The sequence below is a fragment of the Cervus elaphus genome, chromosome 4 (assembly GCF_910594005.1).
Source record: "Cervus elaphus chromosome 4, mCerEla1.1, whole genome shotgun sequence".
NCBI classification, from domain to species: Eukaryota; Metazoa; Chordata; class Mammalia; order Artiodactyla; family Cervidae; genus Cervus; species Cervus elaphus.
In genome coordinates, this window is record NC_057818.1 from 57827059 (window position 1) to 57849923 (window position 22865).

At 43.8% G+C, this 22865-nt stretch overlaps 1 protein-coding gene and 2 non-coding genes across 3 annotated transcripts; all 3 read left to right on the plus strand.

Moving 5' to 3' along the window:
* The first annotated feature begins 5969 nt into the window (after window positions 1-5969).
* Window positions 5970-18006, plus strand: LOC122692419 (zinc finger protein 724-like). Its single transcript, XM_043899995.1, has 3 exons — window positions 5970-6046; window positions 7290-7382; window positions 16832-18006. Exons 1-3 carry the CDS (start codon window positions 6013-6015, stop codon window positions 17935-17937), a joined length of 1233 nt encoding a protein of 410 aa, XP_043755930.1. The 5' UTR covers window positions 5970-6012; the 3' UTR covers window positions 17938-18006.
* Window positions 8002-8143, plus strand: LOC122692985. The gene has a single exon (XR_006340792.1).
* Window positions 8219-8302, plus strand: LOC122692969. The gene has a single exon (XR_006340776.1).
* Window positions 18007-22865: the final 4859 nt, after the last annotated feature.

Below are 22865 nucleotides of genomic sequence, written 5' to 3' on the forward strand. Positions count from 1 at the left end.
TAATACAAGTCCTGAGGCTCTTTTATGAGTGGGCGGGGTGGGATCTGATTTTCCATTGGTATGCCATTTCCATATACACCGGGGCGCAAAGTTCAGAGTCCACTGGGAGAGTGACCGTGCATGTAGACTGATGCTCACAGCCTGGCCTAAGACGGAGTCCAGCTCTGTCTGTTTCCTCCTTCATTACTAAATGAAAGAAGCCCATTTGAAAATGCTACAAAAAGTAGGATTTCTACAATATGACTTTTGGTGTAGGTAAATGTTCTTATGTGTGCTCAGTTGTGTCTGAGTATCTGTGATCCCAGGGGCTGTAGCCTGCCAGGCTCACCTCTGTCCATAGATTTCCCAGGAAAGGATACTGGAGTGGGTTGCCATCTCTTCCTCCAGGGGATCTTCCTGACCCAAGGACTGAACCCACATCACCTGGATGTCCTGCATCTGCAGGCAGATTCCTTATCACTCAGTCACCTGGGAATCTAGTAAGAAATATAAAAGAGATTAAAAAGGTTCATGATTACTGTGGATTTCAAAGTAGGGACTATGAACATCATAAATCTAGAGAACTTTCAGGACCATGAAATAATTTGTGTTAAACTGTCATGCTGGACACATGTTATTAAACATTTATCTAGAGGTATGGAGTGCACATTCCTAAAAGGAACACAGGGGTAAACTAGAGAGTTTATCTATTTACTGCCCATGTAGATTCATCAGTGGTAACAAATGCTCACTCTGGTGGGGAAAGCTAAGTAGGGAGATTGTCCACATGTGGGAACAAGAGGTATATGGGAAATGTCTATACTTTATTCTCAATTCTGCTGTGAAACTAAATCATTTACAAAGTTGGTACTGGTGAATGCAGATTGAATATTTTTTAGAATACATAATATGAGAAAGATGACTATGCTTCTATCTTTATTTTTTCCTTGGTCATTATACTTTAAAGATGTGGGAAAATAGAGCTCTGAATGGGTCAGACAACGAACTGTAGCAGTTGATTCACAAAACCTAGAAAAACACACACAGGAAGTAGAGCAACAACATTCTCAGGTGTTAACTCCTGTGTGATGTAACTTATGACAACACCGATCATTTCTTCCTTGGTTGGTCATCAGAAGCATTTAGGGCATCATTTTCAGAGGCATCTGGCTCCGCCCATACGCACTGTGAACCTAGCGTGTCCTGCTCAGTTCAGTTCAGTTCAGTTGCTCAGTCGCCCTGGACTGCAGCATGCCAGGCCTCCTGCTGCCCCTGGTTTCTTTTCCTAGAAAGCGGGGATGGAGATGCCTCCAGGCTCCTGGTCTCTGAAGTTGGAGGTGCCACGCCTGCAGAGAGGTGGTCACAAAGCAAAGCATTTTGTGAAAACCTGTGTCCCCAGGCTGCAGAGGGGGGTGAAAAAAACTAAGGACAGGGGAAATCTTTGGGAGGAATTCTGCAAGTAGAGCCTGGCAGGAACCCAAGACCCCCAGGTGATTCCCACCAAACGCTCACCTCTCCCCTCCCAGCCCCCAAGGGTACAGGCAGGCTGTGGACCACCACACCCATCCTAGAAAAAGCCCCTCCCCAGGGAATCAGATTGACCTTTTTTGTTTCTAGAAGTTCCCTCCCTAAACCCTCCCTTCCTGAGGTCTCAGGTGTGAGGTTTCCCCTCAGGGCTCTGAATGCGGGTCTTCCTCTTGCATTTTTTTCAAAACCCTCAAGGCTGGGTCAGGTTGCCCAGAAGGAGGGCCCACTGTCTCTCGTGAACTGTTCTCTGTAACTTGAAAAGGAAGGAGAAGAACTAGCCGGGCTGATCTGCAAATAGTGTAGAGCACCAGGATGTGACTAGCATTATCAGGTTAGTCTTGATTCCCCACTACAGATTGGGAACACAGAAAGTCGAGAAGGAGCTCAGAAAAGGGTGAGGGAAACAGGAAAACTTTTTCTTCTCTTTCCCTGCAGCAGTTGCAGGTTAAACAGCTGCATGGATGCCTTTGAAGGTATTTTCTCAAGATGCAGATGTGAGTTTGGGATGTAACATCCCCAGAGAAGACGCAGAGCAGGAGGAAGAAGAGGAGGAAATGGCAGCTTCTCAGGTACGAGTCCTGTCCCGGGTCTGGGGCTGTGTCTGCTTTTCTTCCTGAAATGCCTGGACTGAGAACCTGCACACCTTTAGTTCTCTGCTTCTAACTTTTCTGCCTGGGTGTTTGTTATCAACTGCTTTATTTTTTCTTTTCTTCTTATCATAGTGAAGCCTCGCTCTTTAGACCACTTCTTCCTTGAGTCCCAGAATCTTGTCTCCCTTGTCTGTATCCTGGCTTTCTACGGAGCATGATGAATTCTCAACTTATGAATTAGCGACTTTCAATGGGTGAATATATTCCCTTTGTGAGAGAGAAACACGGAGAGGCACTGGTATCTGAGATTCCCATTGGGAAGTGGTTCGGTGTTGGGATCTTAGGGAACTAGGGGAAATGCCATGATGAGTTTACATGGGGATGCAGTTTCAGCTCTTTAGGAGTTAGAAAATGCCCTTGTATATTGAATAAACTCAGTGATCCAGAATTTTTCAGAAAATGCTCAGAAATAAAAAGAAAACTAGGAGATACTGTCCTCTGTAATGCTAAGACTTAGTAGTGAAACACATTGTTAGGTAGTTAGAAGAGGGAAAAAGAGTCCAAAATGGCGGTGGCTAAAAGCCCTGGAAGGGAAAGCCCGCGAAAATAGAACAAGGAAAGGTCCTGGGACTGGAGTGAGAACCTCATGTAAAACAAACAACGCGCCTGCCTAGGCCCGATTTACATAAGAGAGGCACTGGGGCAGAGAAACAGATAAAAAGAGGAGCCAAAGCCCTCTTCCTCCTTCTCTCTCTCTCTCTCTCCCGCGCGATGGGGCGATCTTCTCTTGTGTCTTGGGATCGACATGTCCTCACAACTACAAGATGGATTTTCTGGCTATTATCTAAATAAATAGAGCTGTAACACTGATTTATTTGAGAGCTATAACAGGGTCTGTCCTCTGAGAGCTGTGATCCGACAAGGGGCTTTCATGTCCCTCACTCCAAATTTTTGTTGTGATGAGACAAAGAACCAAGGAACATACACTCGCGTGACAACACTGTTAGGATACAGAACAGAGGAAGTATATATGAAATGAATTTTGCATAAAAGTGATATTTTTTATGTTGGGTTCAAGTTATAATTTCCTTATTTTTCCGAAGTGCCCAGGTTCTGATAGAACGTCTTCCGTGTGATCCATTTACACCATGACAGATGATGTCCACTGGCTCTGGTGATTTTTCTGAGATTACCAGACTATAAAGTTCATTTTTTCCCCCCCTCTGTCTTTAAACAAGGCTGTGGAAAAATGGAATGAGGATCAGGTGAAAATCCTCACACTTAATGGAGAAACTCCACATCTTCTTGGTTTCTCTTTGCTTTGGAGAATGAACACTCACTGTGTTGATGATCGATACTGGGTTTTGGGAGTGGGAGTTTTCATCACTCAAGCCCAAGTGTGATGTTTCCAGTACACTCCACGCTCATACCACAGACATAGTCTTCTTACTCACATTTTTACATTTTTTTACAGAATATTTGTAACAATCCTATTGGTGCTAATCTGTTTTCACCTGTGTTGAATTTCTAACATACAGCTCAACAAAATGATACAGTTTTTCAAGAAATTAAAGTTTCAGAACCAAGAGCTCTAATTTATCTTATACCATTGTAAATGTTTGCACCCTAGTGTATTTAAAATATACAAAGAATATCATCCACAAGTAGATGTATATATTTTAACCCATTAAAAATAATCTCGATTTTATTGATATGAATATGAATGACTGAACTGAACTGAACATGAACTGATTTTATAGACATGAATATCAATTTCATTGACATGAATATGAATGAACTCAGCTGAACTGAACTGAACATGAATGAGTTCAGTTCAGTCGCTCATTCGTGTCTGACTCTTTCGGTCCCCATGAACCGGAGCACTCCAGGTCTCCCTGTCCATCACCAACTCCTGGAGTTTACCCAAACTCATGTCCATTGAGTCAGTGATGCCATCTATCCATCTCATCCTCTGTCGTCCCCTTCTCCTCCTGCCTTCAGTCTTTCCCAACATCAGGGTCTTTTCAAATGAGTCAGTTTTTCACATCAGATGGCCAAAATATTGGCGTTTCAGCTTGAACATCAGTCCTTCCAGTTAACATCCAGACTGATTTCCTTGAGGATGGACTGATTGCATCTCCTTGCAGTCCAAGGGACTCTCAAGAGTCTTCTCCAAAACCACAGTTCAAAAGCATCAATTCTAATGTGCTCAGCTTTCTTTATAGTCCAACTCTCACATCCGTACATGACTACTGGAAAAACCATAACCTTGACTAGACGGACCTTTGTGGACAGAGTAATGTTTCTGCTTTTTAATGTGCTGTGTAGGTTAGTCATAACTTTCCTTCCAAGGAGTAAGTGTCTTTTTATTTCGTGGCTGCAGTCACCATCTGCAGTGATTTTGGAGCCCCCAAAAATAAGTCAGCCACTGTTTCCACTCTTTCCCCTTCTATTTGCCATGAAGTGATGGGACCGGATGCCGTGATCTTAGTTTTGTGAATGTTAGCTTTTCCTTAATACTCTTAGTAAGTATACAGTCTCATTGTAATATATGTCAATTGCAGGAAAATGTTAAAATATTTTTTTTTCTTGTTTTGGTATTCTCCCCAGTTATATAAAGTTCTTTAAAAAAAAAATACACGTATTTATGTTTGGCTGAGTTGTGTCTTGGTTGTAGCCTGCAGAATCTTGGAGCCATGTGGGAGACTTTGTTGCAGCAGGCAAACTTTAGCTGTGGCGTGTGGGATCTAGTTCTCTAACAAGGGACTGAAACCAGCCTCCTGACTTGGGAGCTCAGACTACCAGGGAAGACCCTAGAAAAACTCCTATACACTTTCTTTAGTGTTGTCTCTGTGTATTTGTGTTTTACTAGTTAAATTTTAGTTCACATAAACTGAAGCAAATTCAAGATCTGTCATTTAATGAATGTTTGACAAAATATTTGCAAAACGGTGGAACATCAATGTTGTTGATTTTCTATTATTTATGTGATGCATTCAAGACCCTGTAAAAACTTTTAGAAAGACATATAGTATATACTAAATAGTTCAAAGGATTATTGCTGCTATGGGTACTATTGTATCAGACCTGTCAATTTTGTAAAACACTTAAAATTCTAAGTTAAGTATCAATTCTTACCTTAGTGGTCTACCTCTTTGCTATACAGAACGTTCATTCATGTATCAGAATTTTCAATATTACTAGTTAAAATAAGCTTGTTAAAAATGCAGCACATTGGCCCCACTCCAGAACTCTTAGATCAGAGCATCATGCTTTTTAAAAATATTTCTTGGTTCCTTGATAGAGGGCTTCCCTGGTGGCTCAGATGGTGAAGAATCTGCCTGCAATGTGGGAGACCCGGGTCCAGTCCCTTGGTGGGGAAGATTCCCCTGGAGAAGGAAATGGCAACTCACTCCAGTATTCTTGCCTGAAAAATCCCATGGACAGAGAAGCCTGGTATGCTACAGTCCATGGGGTCGGAAAGAATCAGACATGACTGAGTGACTAACATGATTTCATTGATAGACAGTTTATCTTGTGTCACACGAGTACAACTCTCAAAAATAGATAGGTCAGTGTTGATGTGATTGTTTTATAATTTCTCTTCCAGATCAGAATAGTTTCTATAGTGGTCTGTGGATCATGTCTCATTCTCTTTTCCTGGGGTTATAAATACTGTGGAAAATATAGCAGTATAAAAATTATATTCTTGTGTAACACCAGACATTCTCCTAAATCAAAACCATTTCTCTTGCTGGTTTCATCTTGGGTCACATAAGGAAGTCTTCCCAGGTCCACGTGGCTCATGTCCTTTATATTTCAGGGGCTGCTGACATTCCAGGATGTGACCATAGATTTCACGCAAGAGGAGTGGGAATGCCTGGACCTCGGTCAGCGGGAATTGTACAGGGACGTGATGTTAGAGAACTACGGGAATCTGGCCTGCTTGGGTGAGGATCACTTGCTTCCAGAATCCCTTATGTATCGCCAGGGTTTTTGTTCATTCATTTTAGAATGTCTCCTGGAATTTTCTGCTTTGTCCAGTAGAGGTTAAGATCCCTAGTTTCCAGGGGAAGGTAACCTTCTTTCTTGATGTAACCTGTCTCCGTGTTGTTCAGTCACTAAGTCATGTCCAACTCTTTGCGATCCCGTGGAATGCAGCAAGCCAGGCTTCCCTAGCCTTCTTTAACTCCCAGAGATTTCTCACATTCATATCCACTGAGTCAGTACTGCTCTTCAACCATCTCATCTTCTACCACTCCCTTCTCCTGCCCTCAATCTTTCCCAGCATCAGGGTCTTTTCCAATGAATTGGCTCTTCATGTTCCAAATATCACATCCATACGTGACTGTTGAAAAATGCATAGCTTTGACCTTTGTTGGCAAAGTGATGTCTCTGCTTTTTAATATGCTGTCTTTGTCATAGCTTTTCTTCCAAAGGGCAAGCATCTTTTAATTTCGTGGCTGCAGTCACCATCTGCAGTAATTTTGAAGCCCATCCCACCTCCCAAAACTAAATCTGTCACTGTTTCCACTTTCCCCCTGTCTATTTTCCATGAAGTGATGAGACTGGATGCCATGATCCTAGTTTTCTGAATGTTGAGTTTTAAGCCAGCTTTTTCACTCTCCTCTTTCACCCCCATCAAGAGCCTTTTATTACCTCTTCAATTTCTGCCATTAGAGTGATATCGTCTGTCTATCTGACGTTGTTGATATCTCTCCTGGTAATCTTGATTCCAGGTTGTGATTCATCCAGCACAGCATTTTGCATGATGTACTCTGCATAGAAATTAAACAAGCAGGGTGGCCATGTACAGCCTTGATGTACTCCTTTCCCAATCTGCCACCAGTCAACTGTTCCATGTTTGATTCTAACTGTTGCTTCTTGACATGCATATTCTTCATTCTAGGTTCATGATAATTCTGTAAGTTCTGTGTTATAAAATAGTGCCACTCTCCTCTTAAAACCAGAATTCCACTACCTGCTTTTGCCTTAGTAGTACTTGAGCATAATATCAGAATCTGATTCTGATGCATTTGTCTTTTAAAGATGCTTCCAATAAACTATTTGGTGAAATCATTTTTTTAATGCTATTTTAACTTTCTACCTTGACTTCTCTCTCACCTGAACACATATTGGATTGGAAATTGATGAATATCTGAGAAAACACATATTCCTTTTTCTGATGAACAGGTCTTGTGGTCTCTAAGCCGGACCTGGTCACGTTTCTGGAGCAAATGAAGGATCCCTGGGATGTAAGGAGAATGGAGACAGCCGTATACCCAGGTATGTGTCTATGGATGAAGCAGATAACTCGGGTGAGAGGGACAAGCATTGTGGAGGAAATCAGACTTTGTCGTGTGGTTTGAGAAGATCTGCTTCAGTGGGGACGATTTTGGATTAGCCTAGGTTTATTTCTGTCACAGTCATAGAGCGTCATCTCCTGACCCATTCCTGATTCTTTTTATCATTTGTGTATTTTTTCTCCAGTGATTAATTTTCACATTCGCAGTTAGAACCAAAATATTTGTCTTGGCCTGGAGCAACCTGCATGACCTGATAACTCGTCCATTTTGGGGAGGTTTTAGAAAATCTGTGCATATTTCTGATTAACTATATTAAGCCCTTTAAAAGTGCTGATTCTGTCTCTAGTCAGAAGTGTGTGGGTGGAGCTGTGAAAAAATTGCCAAACGTGTAAGAATACTGGGGACAGATGTTTTTTGTTTTCTACCATATAATTTCCAGTGCACTGGAAACTACACATATGACCTTAGAAATTTCATAATCAGAACAGCCCGGGGGGGGAGGCCGAGGCATCTGGACTCGCCCGGGAGGTCCGGGTGCGCGAAGCAGGGCCGGGAGGTTTGCAGGTCTGGGTTTAGCGAGTGGCGTAGGGGACAGGGCGCCCCCAGGACCACGATGCAGCCCCGGATGAGGCCGCAGCATTTTCCTTATATGATTGGGCCCCGTGACTGGCGGCGCTGCCAGCCCGGAGCCTGAGAGGATTATGAAAACGTGTCAGGCGAAATGGGGCCAGGGACTCGGGGGCTGGGAGGTTAGGGGGAGGCAGTTAGGCTAAGGTTTGGGTGTGGTTAGGGTGGCCCCTACCGCTCTGCGAGCCCTGATCGATGATGACGTGACCACTGCTCAATCTTGAGTTCTGGGAACTAGGTGATGGACCGTGTTCTAAGAACGCACTGAGACTGAAAAGAAAAAAAAAAAAGGAAATTTCATAATCAAATTCTTTCTTCACTGCATTGTTATAGCCACGCTTTCCGGTAAACAAACTCACTCAGAAGGACAATGCAGATAGTGGAGTGCAGTTTATTACACCGGCGGGCCCAAGGCAGAGTCTCCCCTTAGCCAAGGGCGCCGACCAGCATTTGTGAAGATCTTTTATACCCCATGTGTACGTGTCCAAACCCACCACCCCAGTCCCTTGATGCTTTCAAAGGAAGGGTAAATACAATCACAATAACCCCATCATTCACGTGTTATGTGATCAAACAGTTAATCATCAAAGTCACGTTGATGAGGCCAAGCAGCAGGAGTTGATTGTGCGGCTTCATCCTGAAGGGGCTCATCCGGGATCTTCTTCTCCTTCTTCTCAAGGATGGTCTTAGTCTCTCGAGGGTCAGTGGGGTCCCTCTGTGCAGTCCACTCAGCGTTTTCTGGGTCTGCGTGGTATGCTTTCTTCACCCTCGTGTGATGGATCAAGGAACAATACGTGCAACTTTAACAGCAGTAGGGGTAGTTAGAATAACAAGGGCCCTTTCACCAAGGGGCTAGCAAATCATGTTTCCAATCTTTGACCCATACTTGGTCACCAAGTGTAAACTCATGAATCTGTTCCCCAAGGGGGAACGGCACCCTTTCTTGTACAAACTTAGTTATTACCTTACCCAGTTCCATCTGCTGTGAAATCCTATCCCCCCTTACCTGAGGCAAATTTGTTGACACCTGTTTTATTATGGGAGGAGGCCTCCCATACACAATTTCGTATGGAGAATAGCCTTGGGACTGTGGGGTCATCCTGAGTCTGAGCAGAGCCGTCGGAAGCAAGTACACTCAGGAGCAGTCAGTCTCTCTGATCCACTTGGACAGTCTCTCTAAGTGTCTGGTTGGCTCATTCCACCATCTCAGAACTCTGGGCCTATAAGCAGTGTGCAATTTCCATTTGATGTTTAAAATTTTGCTTACTTGTTGTACTAAATCAGCTACAAAAGCCGGACCATTGCCTGATCCAATGCTGGTAGGAAATCCAAATCTGGGAACCATTTCCCTAAGCAGGCACCGGGCTACTTCTGATGTTCTTTCAGTCCAGGTAGGAAAAGCTTTTGTCCATCTCGGGAACGTACATACCATGACCAGCAGATAATGGTAGTGTCGGTGAGGTTTCATTTCAGTGAAGTCCACTCGCAGGTGTTCAACGGGCAGTGTGCCTTTCAGCTGAATACCCGGAGGATTTTGTCTGAATCCCCGAGAGGCAGCATTCACCTGGGAGCAGGCAGCATGGCCTAGGTGGATCGCTTGGTGTGTCTGGCTTACCAGACTGTGTGTCAGCTCCTCCAGTACCAATAATTTGCCACTTGGCAATTCCCACCATCCCTTTTCAGCCTTGATGGCCCCTTCCGCTTTGGCTAACCTGACAGCCATTGTCCTTGTTTTATCAGGCTAGTGCCATCAGTATATAGGAGCCAATTACGGTCTGGAACCTTGAGCCCTTCTTTAAAACAAACCCCAGATACCTTACCTCCTCTTTGTAAATCTGTGCCTTCTTCTTTGACATCGGGTAACCTGCTTCCGTCAACAGCTGGAGCAGTGCTTTTGTCCCTTTCCAGCATTTTTCCTCAGTCTCCGCAGCCAGCAGCAGGTCATCCCTGTATTGTAGGAGCCAACATCCATACTCTTCCGGATGGAATGAGTCCAGGTCAGAAGCCAAGGCTTCCCGAAAGATGGCTGGGAAGTTTTTAACCCCTTGTGGGGGAGTCCAGATGAGCTGTTGTTTGGTGCTCCCGACTGGATCTTCCCATTCAAAGGCAAATATGGGCTGTGACGCTGGGGCGAGGCATATGCAGAAGAAGGCATCCTTGAGATCTAGGCAAGTGTAAACTTTAGTCCTTGGTGGGAGGAGGCTAAGAAAGGTATAGGGGTTTGGAACAGTGGGGTGTAAAGTCACAGTAGCCTGGTTGACTAGCCTGAGATCTTGTACAGGCCTATAGTCCTGTCCTCCTTCCCTGTTGACTGGCAGGATTGGCGTATTCCAAGCCGACTGGCACTCTAGTAGAATGCCTGCTTGTTTCAATCTATTGATGTGGGGCAATATGCCGGTTCAGGCCTCCATCCATAGTGGGTACTGGCGCTCTCTAACCGGGATGGTGCCTGGTTTGAGTTCCATTACCACTGGGGCGTGATGTTTAGCCAGCCTGGGGGGCGGGGGGGTTGTCTTCCACGCAGACCTCAGGGAATAATTGAGTTAGCTCCCTCATGCTCTTCTGGCCCACCCGGTTCTGCCTTCAGAGGTTCATGCAACCTCCACTCATCTTGGGTTGGTATTGAGAGAGAGGGCAAATAAGTCATAGAGTCTGTCCAGAAAGTGGGCCTCTCCTCAGGGGAGAAAGTCACTTGTGCTTCCAGTTTGGAGAGCAAGTCTCTTCCCAACAGGGGTACTAGGCAGTCAGGAATGTAGAGGAATTAATGAATCACTTGGTACCCACCACCCCCCCCCCCCCATCTGACATTTTCTGGGCTGGCAAAACGGTTTACTCATCTCTTCTCCCGATACCCCAGTTACAGCGGTAGTCTTTTTGGACAGAGGTGCCACAGGTTTTGTTACTACCGACAGTTGTGCTCCTGTATCCACCATGAAGTCAATGTTTTGGTCCCCCACTTTTAAGGTCACCCTGGGCTCTCAGGGACCTGATATCTCTGAGCCCTAGCAGCCCTAGTTAATTTCCAAGTCACCAAGCCCCACAACTGCGGGAGCTTCCTCTTCCTTCCTTGCCTTAGGGTATTCATTCTTCCAGTGGCCAAAAGCTTGGCACTGGGCACACTGGTTTGGCTGTAACGGGCCCAGGGCGTCCCTTGGGACTGGCTGAAGGACTGGCCTGTCCCTGGGGCAGATGAGGTTTTCTGGAGGGCCCGAGATAGACTTTCCCAGAGCAGCAGCTTGCACTATAAGTCTCTTGTCTGTTCTCTTTCCTTCCCTCCAGCTCTCTGCCAGAGCGCAGTCTCTGCTTAATTCCAACGTCTCCCTCCCCCTCTTGTCAGTAGTCACCGGGAGAGGCGGGTAAAACTTGGGCGGTTCGGTTGGAGCCGGATCCTGGAAGTGTTGGCCAGAGGCTTCTGTCACCGGGATAGCAGCCTGCCCAAACGGCGGCTCTACGAACTCCGGGAAAGCTGGCGGAGGAGCAGCGGCTGTTGCAGAAACTTCACCTGGCCCTGGGTCGGGCATTAAGGCGGCCTCCGTTCCTGGTGAAGTACTGGGAGGCAGGCGTGTCATTATCCAGCATGGGGGAGGGGTCAGGTCATCCCCGTCCAAATCCTGTAGAATTTCCTTTTTTATCATCAGTCAATTTTTGTGCCCTTCATATTATTCCCTTTCCCTTCTGGATACAGAATCTTGTCCAAGTAGGAGGGTCTCAAGCTAACCCTAGCCATGAGTCAATAGATGGATATTGATCCAGGTGTCCTGGCTCTCCTGTGACTACTGTGTAGATTGCTTTCACTATTTTTAAGTTCACGGTGTTCTCTGGTGGCCGTCCTGCTCCCATAGGGGTCCATTTGACCTCACAGAGTATGTGGAGGCAGTTAGGCTTCATCTTCACCCCATAGTCTCCTCCTAATCCCTTCTTTAAAATTGTCACTCCAATACAGTTGCCTTAGATTCACTTCCCCCCATCTTGCTTACCTTCTCAGACCTTCTTGGACTTTTCCTTTTCGTTCTGTCTACGAAGTTCTCAGTACCCTATGTACTTCTCATATTTCCACTCAGTGACACTTAAATTGCCATTCTGCCTCCTTCCTAATTGGGGTGAGAAGAGCCTTACCTGCCAGACCCCAGAGGGACAAGGGGGATCGGCATGTCTTCACCTGCCGGTCAGCATAGCTGAACCAGAACATCACATGGTCCAAGACTGTTTCTCCCTTAAAGTCCATTCTGCCTTGGTGGGCTTGATCAGGTGCAAATGAAAACACAGATGGGTTAAATATCCCATGACCCAGGCCATCTCCGGAAAAGCCAATTCATACTCACTTCTGTATCCCCCTCCTTCTAGCCTAACAATTCCGAGGGGGTCAAGAATTCCACAGCAGACAGGACACCTCCTGGGGGAGAGCAGAATACGAGCATACAAGGACCAGTTTCCTATCCTAAAAATCCCCTGGCGATCGCTGGGTAATAATTTTCCCCGAGACGGCGTGGACACACCTCCAAAATGACCATTACAAATTTCCTTCCTAAACCCTAGCACGCTCCTAAACCTTTGTACCAAGCAATCGCCGCCTGCCTATTCCAGGCTCCTGTGGGTCCCCGCTCCTTCTGGTCCCTCCCAGGGGGCTGATCAGGCCCCCTCTTCCACCCTGCTGGGTGGGTTCCTCCTCACCTGAGCGCTCAGTTGCCCTGCTGCTGTCCACTACCTGCTGACGTGAAAGGTCCAGGTGTTGAAAAGCAGGATCCTTCCAGAGGGGCGAGGCGCCTTCCCCCCTCTAGGAGATTCAAGCTACAAAGCCTCGGGGTGGCCTCAAATGAGACCTGTCTCCTCAAAGTGAGCAGTTTCCCGGCCAATGCACCAAATGTTACAGCCACGCTTTCAGGGAAACAAACTCACTCAGAAGGACAATGCAGATAGTGGAGTGCAGTTTATTACACCGGCGGGCCCAAGGCAGAGTCTCCTCTTAGCCATGGGCCCCGACCATCATTTGTGAAAATCTTTTATACCCCATGTGTACGTGTCCAAACCCACCACCCCAATCCCTTGATGCTTACAAAGGAAGGGTAAATACAATCACAATGACCCCATCATTCACGTGTTATATGTTCAAACAGTTAATCATCAATAAGCCCACGGTTACATTCCAACCAGTTAATAACCGAAAAGCCTCTGCTTACATTCTGATAGATACTGTCCAGAGGCAGGGGTGATTAGTGTCTGTTTTCTCTTACGTGATGAGTAACCTGGATATGATCTTCAAGGTTCCCCTGTCCGGAGGGGGTCTTATCTTTCCACAGGCACTAAGCAGAGAGTTCAGAGTCCACTGGAGAGGTGGCCGAGCACGACCAGCACAGACAGGCCTGAGTTGGAGTACAGGCCCTATGAATTCCTTCTTCACATAAGACACCTCACTAAAATGAGAAAATGCAAATCTGAATTTTATGTTACAGCTTCTCTTTTTTTATATGAACTAACATTAAATGTGTTAAGTATGTTTGTCCCAATTCATTAATGCTAAAATGCTTTAATATATTTATTTAACTTACAGAGTTTTTAAAGAAATTATTGACGTGGGAGTTTAGAACATTTCCCACAGTGCTTTTTTCTGATTGTTCTTCACTATTAAGCTTATAGATTATATAGAGAAATCTTTAAGAAGAAATTTTTCTGTTCCAATAATGCTATTTTACAATGTTATGTGAGGTTTGCTATACAGAAAGAATAAGAGGTACATATACACATTTCCCTTCTTGAGGAGATTTCCTTCCCATCTAGGTCACCACAGAGCATTGAGTAGAGCTCCCTGTGTTCTCACCATATTTTTCAAGTCTCACTTCTCATTTGATTTGTTAAGAACTCTTACCTTATTAAATCTATCTTATTTGTTGTGAAACATCCCAGGAGTTACTCATTACACTGCTCAACTGCTCCTCGCTTCATTGTTCCTGTAGGTTTCTATCTTGACTTCTCTGCACCATACTCCTTCGTCATCTCATGTCCAATGTTCTGTGTTTGTGGTCTCTGTTCTGCAGGCTGCAGATTCTAATTCCTCTTGCTCTGGTGTCTGCCCCATGGTGGGTAAGCCAGTCCAGAGACTTGTGCCCTTATGCCCTTGCGAGGGGGTTGATTGTTACTATTGTGACCAGAACCTGCCTGGACCTTGAGAGCTGCTTCGCCTTTCCTCTGTGGATATCAGTGTCTGTGGCGGGGTCTGCTTCCTGATTGGTGGAGCAGAGGCCCCAGATCTGAAATGAGCTCTGCTCTGATCTGTGGTGCTTCTGATCTAGTGTGACTGGAGCACACCCACTGGGAGGGAAGCCTCTGAGTGTTGCTCCTCTGGGGATGTTCTCCTTGGAGAGTGCTCTGCGTGTCATCTCTCACGCGCTGTGCGAGCTCTCGTGTGACCCTGTGTTGGCATTGATCTTGGCCCCACCTGAACCATGGATATGCTTGCACTTGACCCTGGTGTCTCTCAGATGTTGTTTTCACCAGGTCACCAGCAGAGATCCACTGGAGTCATATCCCAGGTGTACATTCATTGTGGAGCTGGACCCGCTGCGGTGCTTTGGGGGCAATGTAGACTGTGACCTGGCCCAAATGCCTCATGTGTGGGCCTACAACGTCTACAGTTGCTAAAGCCAGACTGGTCTTGACTACCAGAGCCTCATTTCCATCCAGATGTTCTGTTGGGGCTGAGTTTACCAAGCCAGTTGTGGGGTGGAACACCATGGTTTGTACAGATGCAAGGAGAGATCTCAGCTCTTCTGGCTTAGTGGCAGGGCCTTGGGGCTCAGCTGTGGTTTCAGCACCACCTGTACATTGGGACCACCCACAGGCGTGTGTTCTGAATGTGCCCGTGGAGCCCATGAGTCTACCCTGGTGGGGAGGCAGCTGGGAGGAGGAAACAGCTGTGGGGGTCGTGAGATCACCCACCTAGGTGGGAGCCATTCCTAGTGCCTGGAGAATCAGGAACAGACAGAGGGGCAGAGAGGCTGAAAGGAAGTTCATCCATTCAGGCATCACTCAACAGCACCGCTCTGCTTCTCTGGCGGTTCAGGCTTCCTCCACAAGCATCCCATTTGCAGAGCTCTTCCCTCCCTCCCGCTCCCTCAGGATGTCTCCTCACGGCCAACCACAGTTGTCTGCCTGGTTCTGCTCTCCGAACCCCACGTTCCAGCACCCAGCCTTTGTCTGCAGTGAAGGACACCCTCTCAGGCTGGGTGGGCACGGCAGGGGTCGGTACCCTGCGTACAGGTCTCACTCTGTCCTGCACGCTGGTTGCCGTGTTCTCTTCCCACAAAGAACGAGGCTCCCCTTGTGTCCCAACTGAGCTCCCCCCAGTGAGGGGCTTCCCTGGATGTGGAGACCTGTCCTCTCTTCAGATCCCCCCAGGTTTTTGTGGGTCCCATCCTGCTTCTTTTCCTCTTCCCTTTCCTCCATCTCTCTCTTGTCCTACCTGGCTCAGCAGGGATCTTTCTTGTCCTTTCAGGTGTCCAAGTTCCTCTGCCCGTGTTCCGCAGGGCTCTGTGAGAAGTTTTCCACTTCAAGATGTATTCTTGATGCTTTTGTGGAGAGAGATGAACTCCACCTCTTCTGAATCCTCTGCCATCTTGACTCCTTCTATCTCGGTTTTAGGCTTAATCTAGCCAAGTGTATGCCAATTTTATGTAAATTGTAAACTCTATTCCCCAACAATAGTAAGTAGAATAAGTTATTATTTGGTATCTTTCAGCTGTGTCTTCTCTCGACACCCAGGGTTTGAGGACCCAAAAGCCAGGCTTAGAAGATTTACTCCCAACAGCAAACCTAGGAATATATGAAAGCTTTCACCTTAGAAATTTACATTTAACCAAAGACTGCGAATCTATGAGGGCATATAAAGAGCGGAGAGCATGTTATGATGGACACAACCAAGTTGGTTCAGTTTCCCTTAAAGTAACTATTACCGCCAAAAGAAATCAAGGATGTAAATCAAATAAGGAAAAGCCAACTTCAGATGACCAATTTCAGTCATCAACATCTGCAGTTAGGTGTATATTTGTCAGCAAAGATCCACATCGTCTGTTGAAACATACATGTTCTCTCAAGGGAAATGTGGAAAATCTGGAAAGTCATCTAGTCTCTACTGCAAATACTCATTCAAACCTATACTCTGAGCATAGCTGTCTATTAAATATACATTCAACCATGTCTGGAAACCAGAAACTTAAAGATGAGGGCGAAAATTCCCAATACAATCAATTTGAGGGGTCTTTTAACAAGGGTTTCTTGTTCTTCAACCAACAACTCTTTTCTCCTTGTTCCACAATCTGTAATGATGATAATAATGGGAGAGACCTTATTCAATCATCATTGTTCAATACATATGGAGGTATAATTAGTGTGGAACAACTTTCCAAGTGTGGAGGAATGCCTTAAGCAGGAGCTCTACCCCCAATAATTACAAGAGTATACATGATGGAATGAGAAGCTCTTCATGCAATGGAACTGGGCATAATGCTGACCAAGACTCATATCTCGTGAAACAACAGGGACATCAATTTTCAGACAACAATTCTAGACATCAGAAATGTAGGAATATATTTTATCAAAGCTCAAATCTTACTATTAAAACTTACAAGAGTATGGATATTGGAGAGAAGACCTATAATTGTTATGATTATGGTAAAGTTGTTAACCAGTCTTCACAACTTATTCAACAGCAGATAATTCAGAGTAAGCGGAAACACTGCAAGTGTAATACATGTGGAAAAGTCTTTAGTAACTCACCAAATCGAAGTAGACATAGGAAAGTTCATACAGGAGGGAAGCATTTCAAATGTACAGCATGTGGCAAAGCCTTTAATCAGAGTTCATATTTAACTGAAAATCTGGGAATCCATGCTGGGGAGAAACCATACAAATGTACAGAATGTGACAAAGTCTTTATCTGCTCTTCATGTGTTACTCAACATCAGCAAATTCATACTAGGGAGAGATCTTATAAATGTACAGCGTGTGGCAAGGCTTTTAAGCAGAGTTCAACTTTAATTCAACATCAGCGAATCCATAGTGGGGAGAGACCTTATAAATGTACACACTGTGGCAAAGCCTTTATCAATTATTCATTTCTTACTCGACATCAGCGAATCCATACCGGGGAAAGACCTTATAAATGTACAGCATGTGGCAAAGCCTTTATCCGTTATTCTTTTCTTACTCAACATCAGCGAATACATACTGGGGAGAGACCTTGTAAATGTACAGCGTGTGGCATGGCTTTTAAGGAGATTTCAACTTTAACTCAACATCAGCGAATCCATACTGGGGAGAGACCTTATAAATGTACAGCATGTGGCAAGGCTTTTAAGCAGAGTTCAACTTTAACTCAACATCAGCGAATCCATACTGGGGAGAGACCTTATAAATGTACAGCATGTGACAAGGCTTTTAAGCAAAGTTCAGGTTTAACTGAACATCACCGAATCCATACTGGGGAGAGACCTTTTAAATGTATAGAATGTGACAAAGCCTTTATCAGTTTTTCAGTTCTTACTCAACATCAGCGAATCCATACTGGGGAGACACCTTATAAATGTACAGCGTGTGGCAAGGCTTTTAATCAGCGTTCAGCTTTAAATAAACATCAGCGAATCCATACTGGGGAGACACCTTATAAATGTACAGAATGTGGCAAGGCTTTTAGGCGGAGTTCAACTTTAACTCAACATCAGAGAATCCATACTGGGGAGAGACTATATAAATGTACAGCATGTGGCAAGGCTTTTAAGCGGAGTTCAACTTTAACTCAACATCAGCGAATCCATACTGGGGAGAGACCTTATAAATGTACAGCATGTGGCAAAGCCTTTTCCCAGAGTTCAAGTCTTTCTCGACATCAGAGAGTTCATGCTGCAGAGAAATGTTAGAAATGTAAGGAATGTGGCAAAGGATTTCCTCACAGTCATCACCTCACTCACAGTCAGAGAATTCATACTACAGAGAAACCCTAGAAATGAATCAGTGATAAAAAATTTGGTCCTAAATATACAATTTTGAAAAAACGAGTGTTTTCTTTGGAAAGATACATGAATTAAAAAAAATGTAGAAAACTGCTTAATCAGACATCAAAAGTAACTCAATACCAGAGAATTCATACTAGAAAGCATGTCATTCATACCACTTTTGTTGAATTATTCTAAGCAGAAACACTGTAGCAAGTATTACCTAAGTAAAACACATACAAAATTGATAACGTTAGTATTGATCACAAGTTGAGGGGGTGGACATTTGCAGAGGTATAATTATTATTAATGTATCCGTTAACGTTATTTGAGATTATTAAGGAACCAAAACGAATGTAATTCAACTCTCAAATTACTACATGCTGTGATTTGTTTCTACTGTATATATGAACTTATGTTTTTGATGGTTGTTGCCCAATGGTATGAGAAGCCCTTCTATATTAAGTGGGAATCATTTGCATTTATTCTCCAATTTATAAGATTAAGAACACAGTCATGTTATATACACACTAAACCTCTGAATGGATGTATTTGTCCCTGATGTCAAACACCTCTGTGGTCACCATGATGTAAGTGTTCAGGGAATAATTCAAAGTAAGACAGAAGTTTGCTCTAAGTTTTCAATAATTATGTCACTTGCTTTTTAAGCATAAAAGAAGGATAGTTCATGAAAATCGAAGGTATTTTGATAACAGCAACATAGAGAAATCATGCATATTATCTGGCAGGCTTGAAGGAAGGACACCTTCTCTTCTAGCTGATGTAAGTATAGAACACTCTTTCTGGAAAAGTCATATTAATATAACGAATGTCCATCCATGTTTACTAAATTAGCCTCCATTTTGTAAACCATATAAATCACATTCTCAAATCATTTCATCAGAGAAACAGGAAAGTTTTTAGAAGCTTGTAATGTGTATTTTAATCGAGGATCAAACAACAATTGGAAAAGGTTTTATTCCATCTGTGTAAAATTAATGTATCTTAATGAATAAAAGTGAATGGTTTTTCAGTGTTACAATTGATGTGGAATGGATGAAGGGTTAACGCACCTCCAGCATTAACCTCTCCCACCTATTTAAGCTTGCAGGAAAGGTAACGTAATGATTTGTAGCACAGGGGGATGGCATCTGTAGAAATTAGTTTCTTACTGCCATTAAACCTCTCATAACTTCATATATTTCCCACCATTGCTACGTTGTGTCTCCACTCCCATTTTTATCTACTTGGCCATCGTGGTGGTACTAATAAGAAGGATCATACAGAGTACTGTTGAGAGCTCCCCTGAACTGCTCCATGCTGTTGCTGCCTCAGTGTCTGTCTGGGGAGCAGGCAGCCTGCAGGTCCTTGAACTCACACCAGCCAGTCCTGTGAGCACCTGCACTAGATGACCCCTTCCTTGGGACCAGCAGTCTTGCTGAAACCCAGGGTCTACTGCACAGGCCCCCCTTCAGTGTTACCCTCAGAGCTCATCAGAACCCTGCTCGTCTTTCTTTGAATGGACCCCTCCACACTCAGCCTGTGGGACCCACAGCACTTCACCCAGGGTCAGGTCTGAACACGTACTGGAAGTTTCTCTGCCTGGTTCTAGCCTTGACCTTCCTCAGGGGACCTCAAGGCTTGCTGTGAATTTTCTGAGGACCTAAACTCAGAGTCATAAACTCACCTGCTGCAATTGTCCTTTGTTCTTCTGTTAGCTAAAACTTTTCAGGGGCTCATTTAAGCAAATGGAAGTTTAACAAAGTCACAAAAAGAATAGTCAAAAGCCATGATGGGAAAATTCTGAGCCAAGATTTATAAAATCTTACCCAGTATCATTCTTAGCACATGTGTCTTGTAAGGCTTAAAGGAACCGTTTTCTCATGGCTTTGGCATACTTTGAATGCAATATATAAATATCTGAAGATATATACATAATATAATTTATATAACACACATTGAATACAAGATATAAATATCTGAAGGTATCCATGTTAGCAGTGAGAAAACCAAGAAGGAATATGTGAGCATATGTGTATTCTTACACATTTAACTTAGATAATTTAGAAATGCTAGATCAAAACTGGTCATTTCAGAATTGCAGATGATTTACTAAAATCTATAAAACTTGTCAATTCTTTGATTAATCTGTTTTGTCTACTTTTCACGGAATTCATTTCCTTAAATGTCAGGAGGTTATGTTTTTTAAGGAACTTCCACTCGGTCCACCCACGTGACTGCACCAGCTTACATTCCCTCCCACCATGTAGGAGGTTCCCTGATCTCCAAGCCCCTTCAGCATTCATGATATTAAAAGTTTCAGCAAAGGAATAAGAAATCTCCCACAATTATCAGATAGACTTATATAGATAACACTAGGCTACGGTAATTTAGGTTTAAAGTCTCCTCTGTGTTGAAAACAATTAAATCATACTAAAGATAATCAGTCTAATAACACTAGACAACTGGGCTATGTGCCTTATAGATGGTGGTGCCAATGTATAATTTCCCTGAAAGATAAAGATTCATACAGAATAGACTAAGTCAGATGACCTGGGATATACTGGGCTACATCTAATGGAAGCTCTTAACTTAAGTCTTACTTGTGACTTACTAATACTGCTGGCTATGTTCTTTGTATTTCACCTGTTTTACAAAATTGCTGTTTCTTACACTGCCAAATGTGTGACTGAGGCCTTTGATAAAATTATATATAGTTCCCTATGGGATAGATGATGATAACAGTGTAACTCTAGATATGAGAAAAAGCAACAAGAGGGAATGTTTTCCTGGAGCAAGAGGCTAGTAAGACAGGTGGTCCAGAGAATTTGGATACTGTTTAATGGCCTAGTCCAGTAACAGCACATTGAGTGGCCTGTCAACAAAATCGTTGCCAAACCTGAGAATGGACATTCTCAGCACCATGAGATAAAATGGTCATGAAATGCGCCCTTGCAAATCATGGTCAAGTTTATGAGCAAAAAGGGGCTCTGCCAACTGAAGATTGACACTTGCCATCTACATCTACAGAGATTAAATCATGGCCACTGCAACTGCTGACTTTCAACGGCCCTGAAAGGAGTTCAAGGTGAAAATCAGGAATGAGGCACTCTGTGCTCTGGAAAAAACTGACAGAACAGCCTTCAGATAGTTAGATCTTTTCAGGAGATTTTATGAGTCCCAATTCTTGCACCTTCTCATACCTAGAGAAACACTGACATCATTAATGGTGACATCTGCTTTGACTATTAAAGAAAATTTTACAATTAATAGTCAAAATAGAGTAGATATGTGTCAGGGAATGTTTGACGGGAGGATTCCTACATGATGTCTCTCATGAGTCCTTTGTCCCTCTTCAAGCGGAACAGCACGCTGCTCCCAGGGACTGAGGTCATTGTGTGAGGCAATCATGAGTCCCCTTTAGTAAACATTCTCCTTAGGACAAAACAGCTTAGTCTCCTTCCCCTTTCTTGAGAGATGGATTGTCTCCTGACCTCGTGACTAACATTACCCCTTGTTCCCTTGATAACGGTTGCTGTACATTTGGTTTTCTGATCTCTATCATTCCCGAAAGAAGTTTCTTGTACTGCAGCCTATATATACTCATAGAAAAATCATTAAAGCACCTTTGCTCCATCAGAGCTTAGGTCCCCGGGTCTTTTTTTTTCTCTCTCTTTCTTTCTTTTACTTTCTTATCGTCGACTCTGTACCACCAGGTTCCGGTCCATTAAAGGACCCCAACAAATGGTGCCAACGAACAGGGACACTGGTATACGTGGCATAGCGGGCGGAATGACTCAGGGACCTATTGAGGTCGGTAAGTACTAAGGCATGGGTTAAATGGCTGGCCAGCCCCATTATTTTTCTACTTTACTTCACCATTTGTTTAAATTTCAGGGACTTCTGGCTTCACGGCAATGAATAGAGGCTTGCCTTCAAACAGTAGTTGAACATAATCCTTAGTTTCCTGATAAATGCAGTTTTAATTTAGAAATTTGGCTCCAGGTCAAAGCAACTCTTAAATGAGCAGCCAAACAAGGAAAAAATATTCCAATTGATCTCTAGCCCCTATGGGCTCTTATTAAAGCTATAATTCTGCCATTTCAAGGTACATTCTAGACCTTCCAATATTCAACAACAGACAGAACACTTATTACATAAATATAAATTAAATGATTAAACTTTACAAAAGGCCCAATTAAAACAATACAAAATATCTCAAAATTTTCTTACTAGCCCTGCCCCGGCTGCTCCAAATGCTTCTCCTCTGCCAACAGTCGCAACTCCAAAAGTCTCTCCTTTGTTGGAACCTAATGAAAAGTTATGCTAATTTTTAAACTAGATTAGAAGCTGCTATTTCCCGTACTGTAATCGGAGAAGAAACCAAAAAACAGCTAGAGAAATTACTTGCTTATGAGAATGCAAATCAGAAATGTCAGAGCTATAGCTACAATTTGTGAGACTAAAATTATTATTGATTATTTAAAAGCTTATCACAATCTAGGATCAAAAACTCAAAAGATGCAAATGCTGATTGAGGCAATGGCTACTACCTTTAAAAAGAGAAATGAAGGATGCTTTAATTGGAGAGATAAAAATCATTTAAAAAGGGACTGCCCTAAAAAGGCTAATAAAATACCAAAAAATTTGCCCTCGCTGCCGTAGAAGAATGCACTGGGCCAAAAGTTTAAATTTGATATTGATGGAAAACATATTCCAGGAAACTCCAAACAGGAGCAGATTCTATCTTTTCCCTCAAACCCTCAACATCCGGCAGTGCTGCCGTCGATATACCAGCCCTAAATGATTTTTTCCTTTACCTCAAACAGTCCCTGCTAGAGTGCCTACCGGAC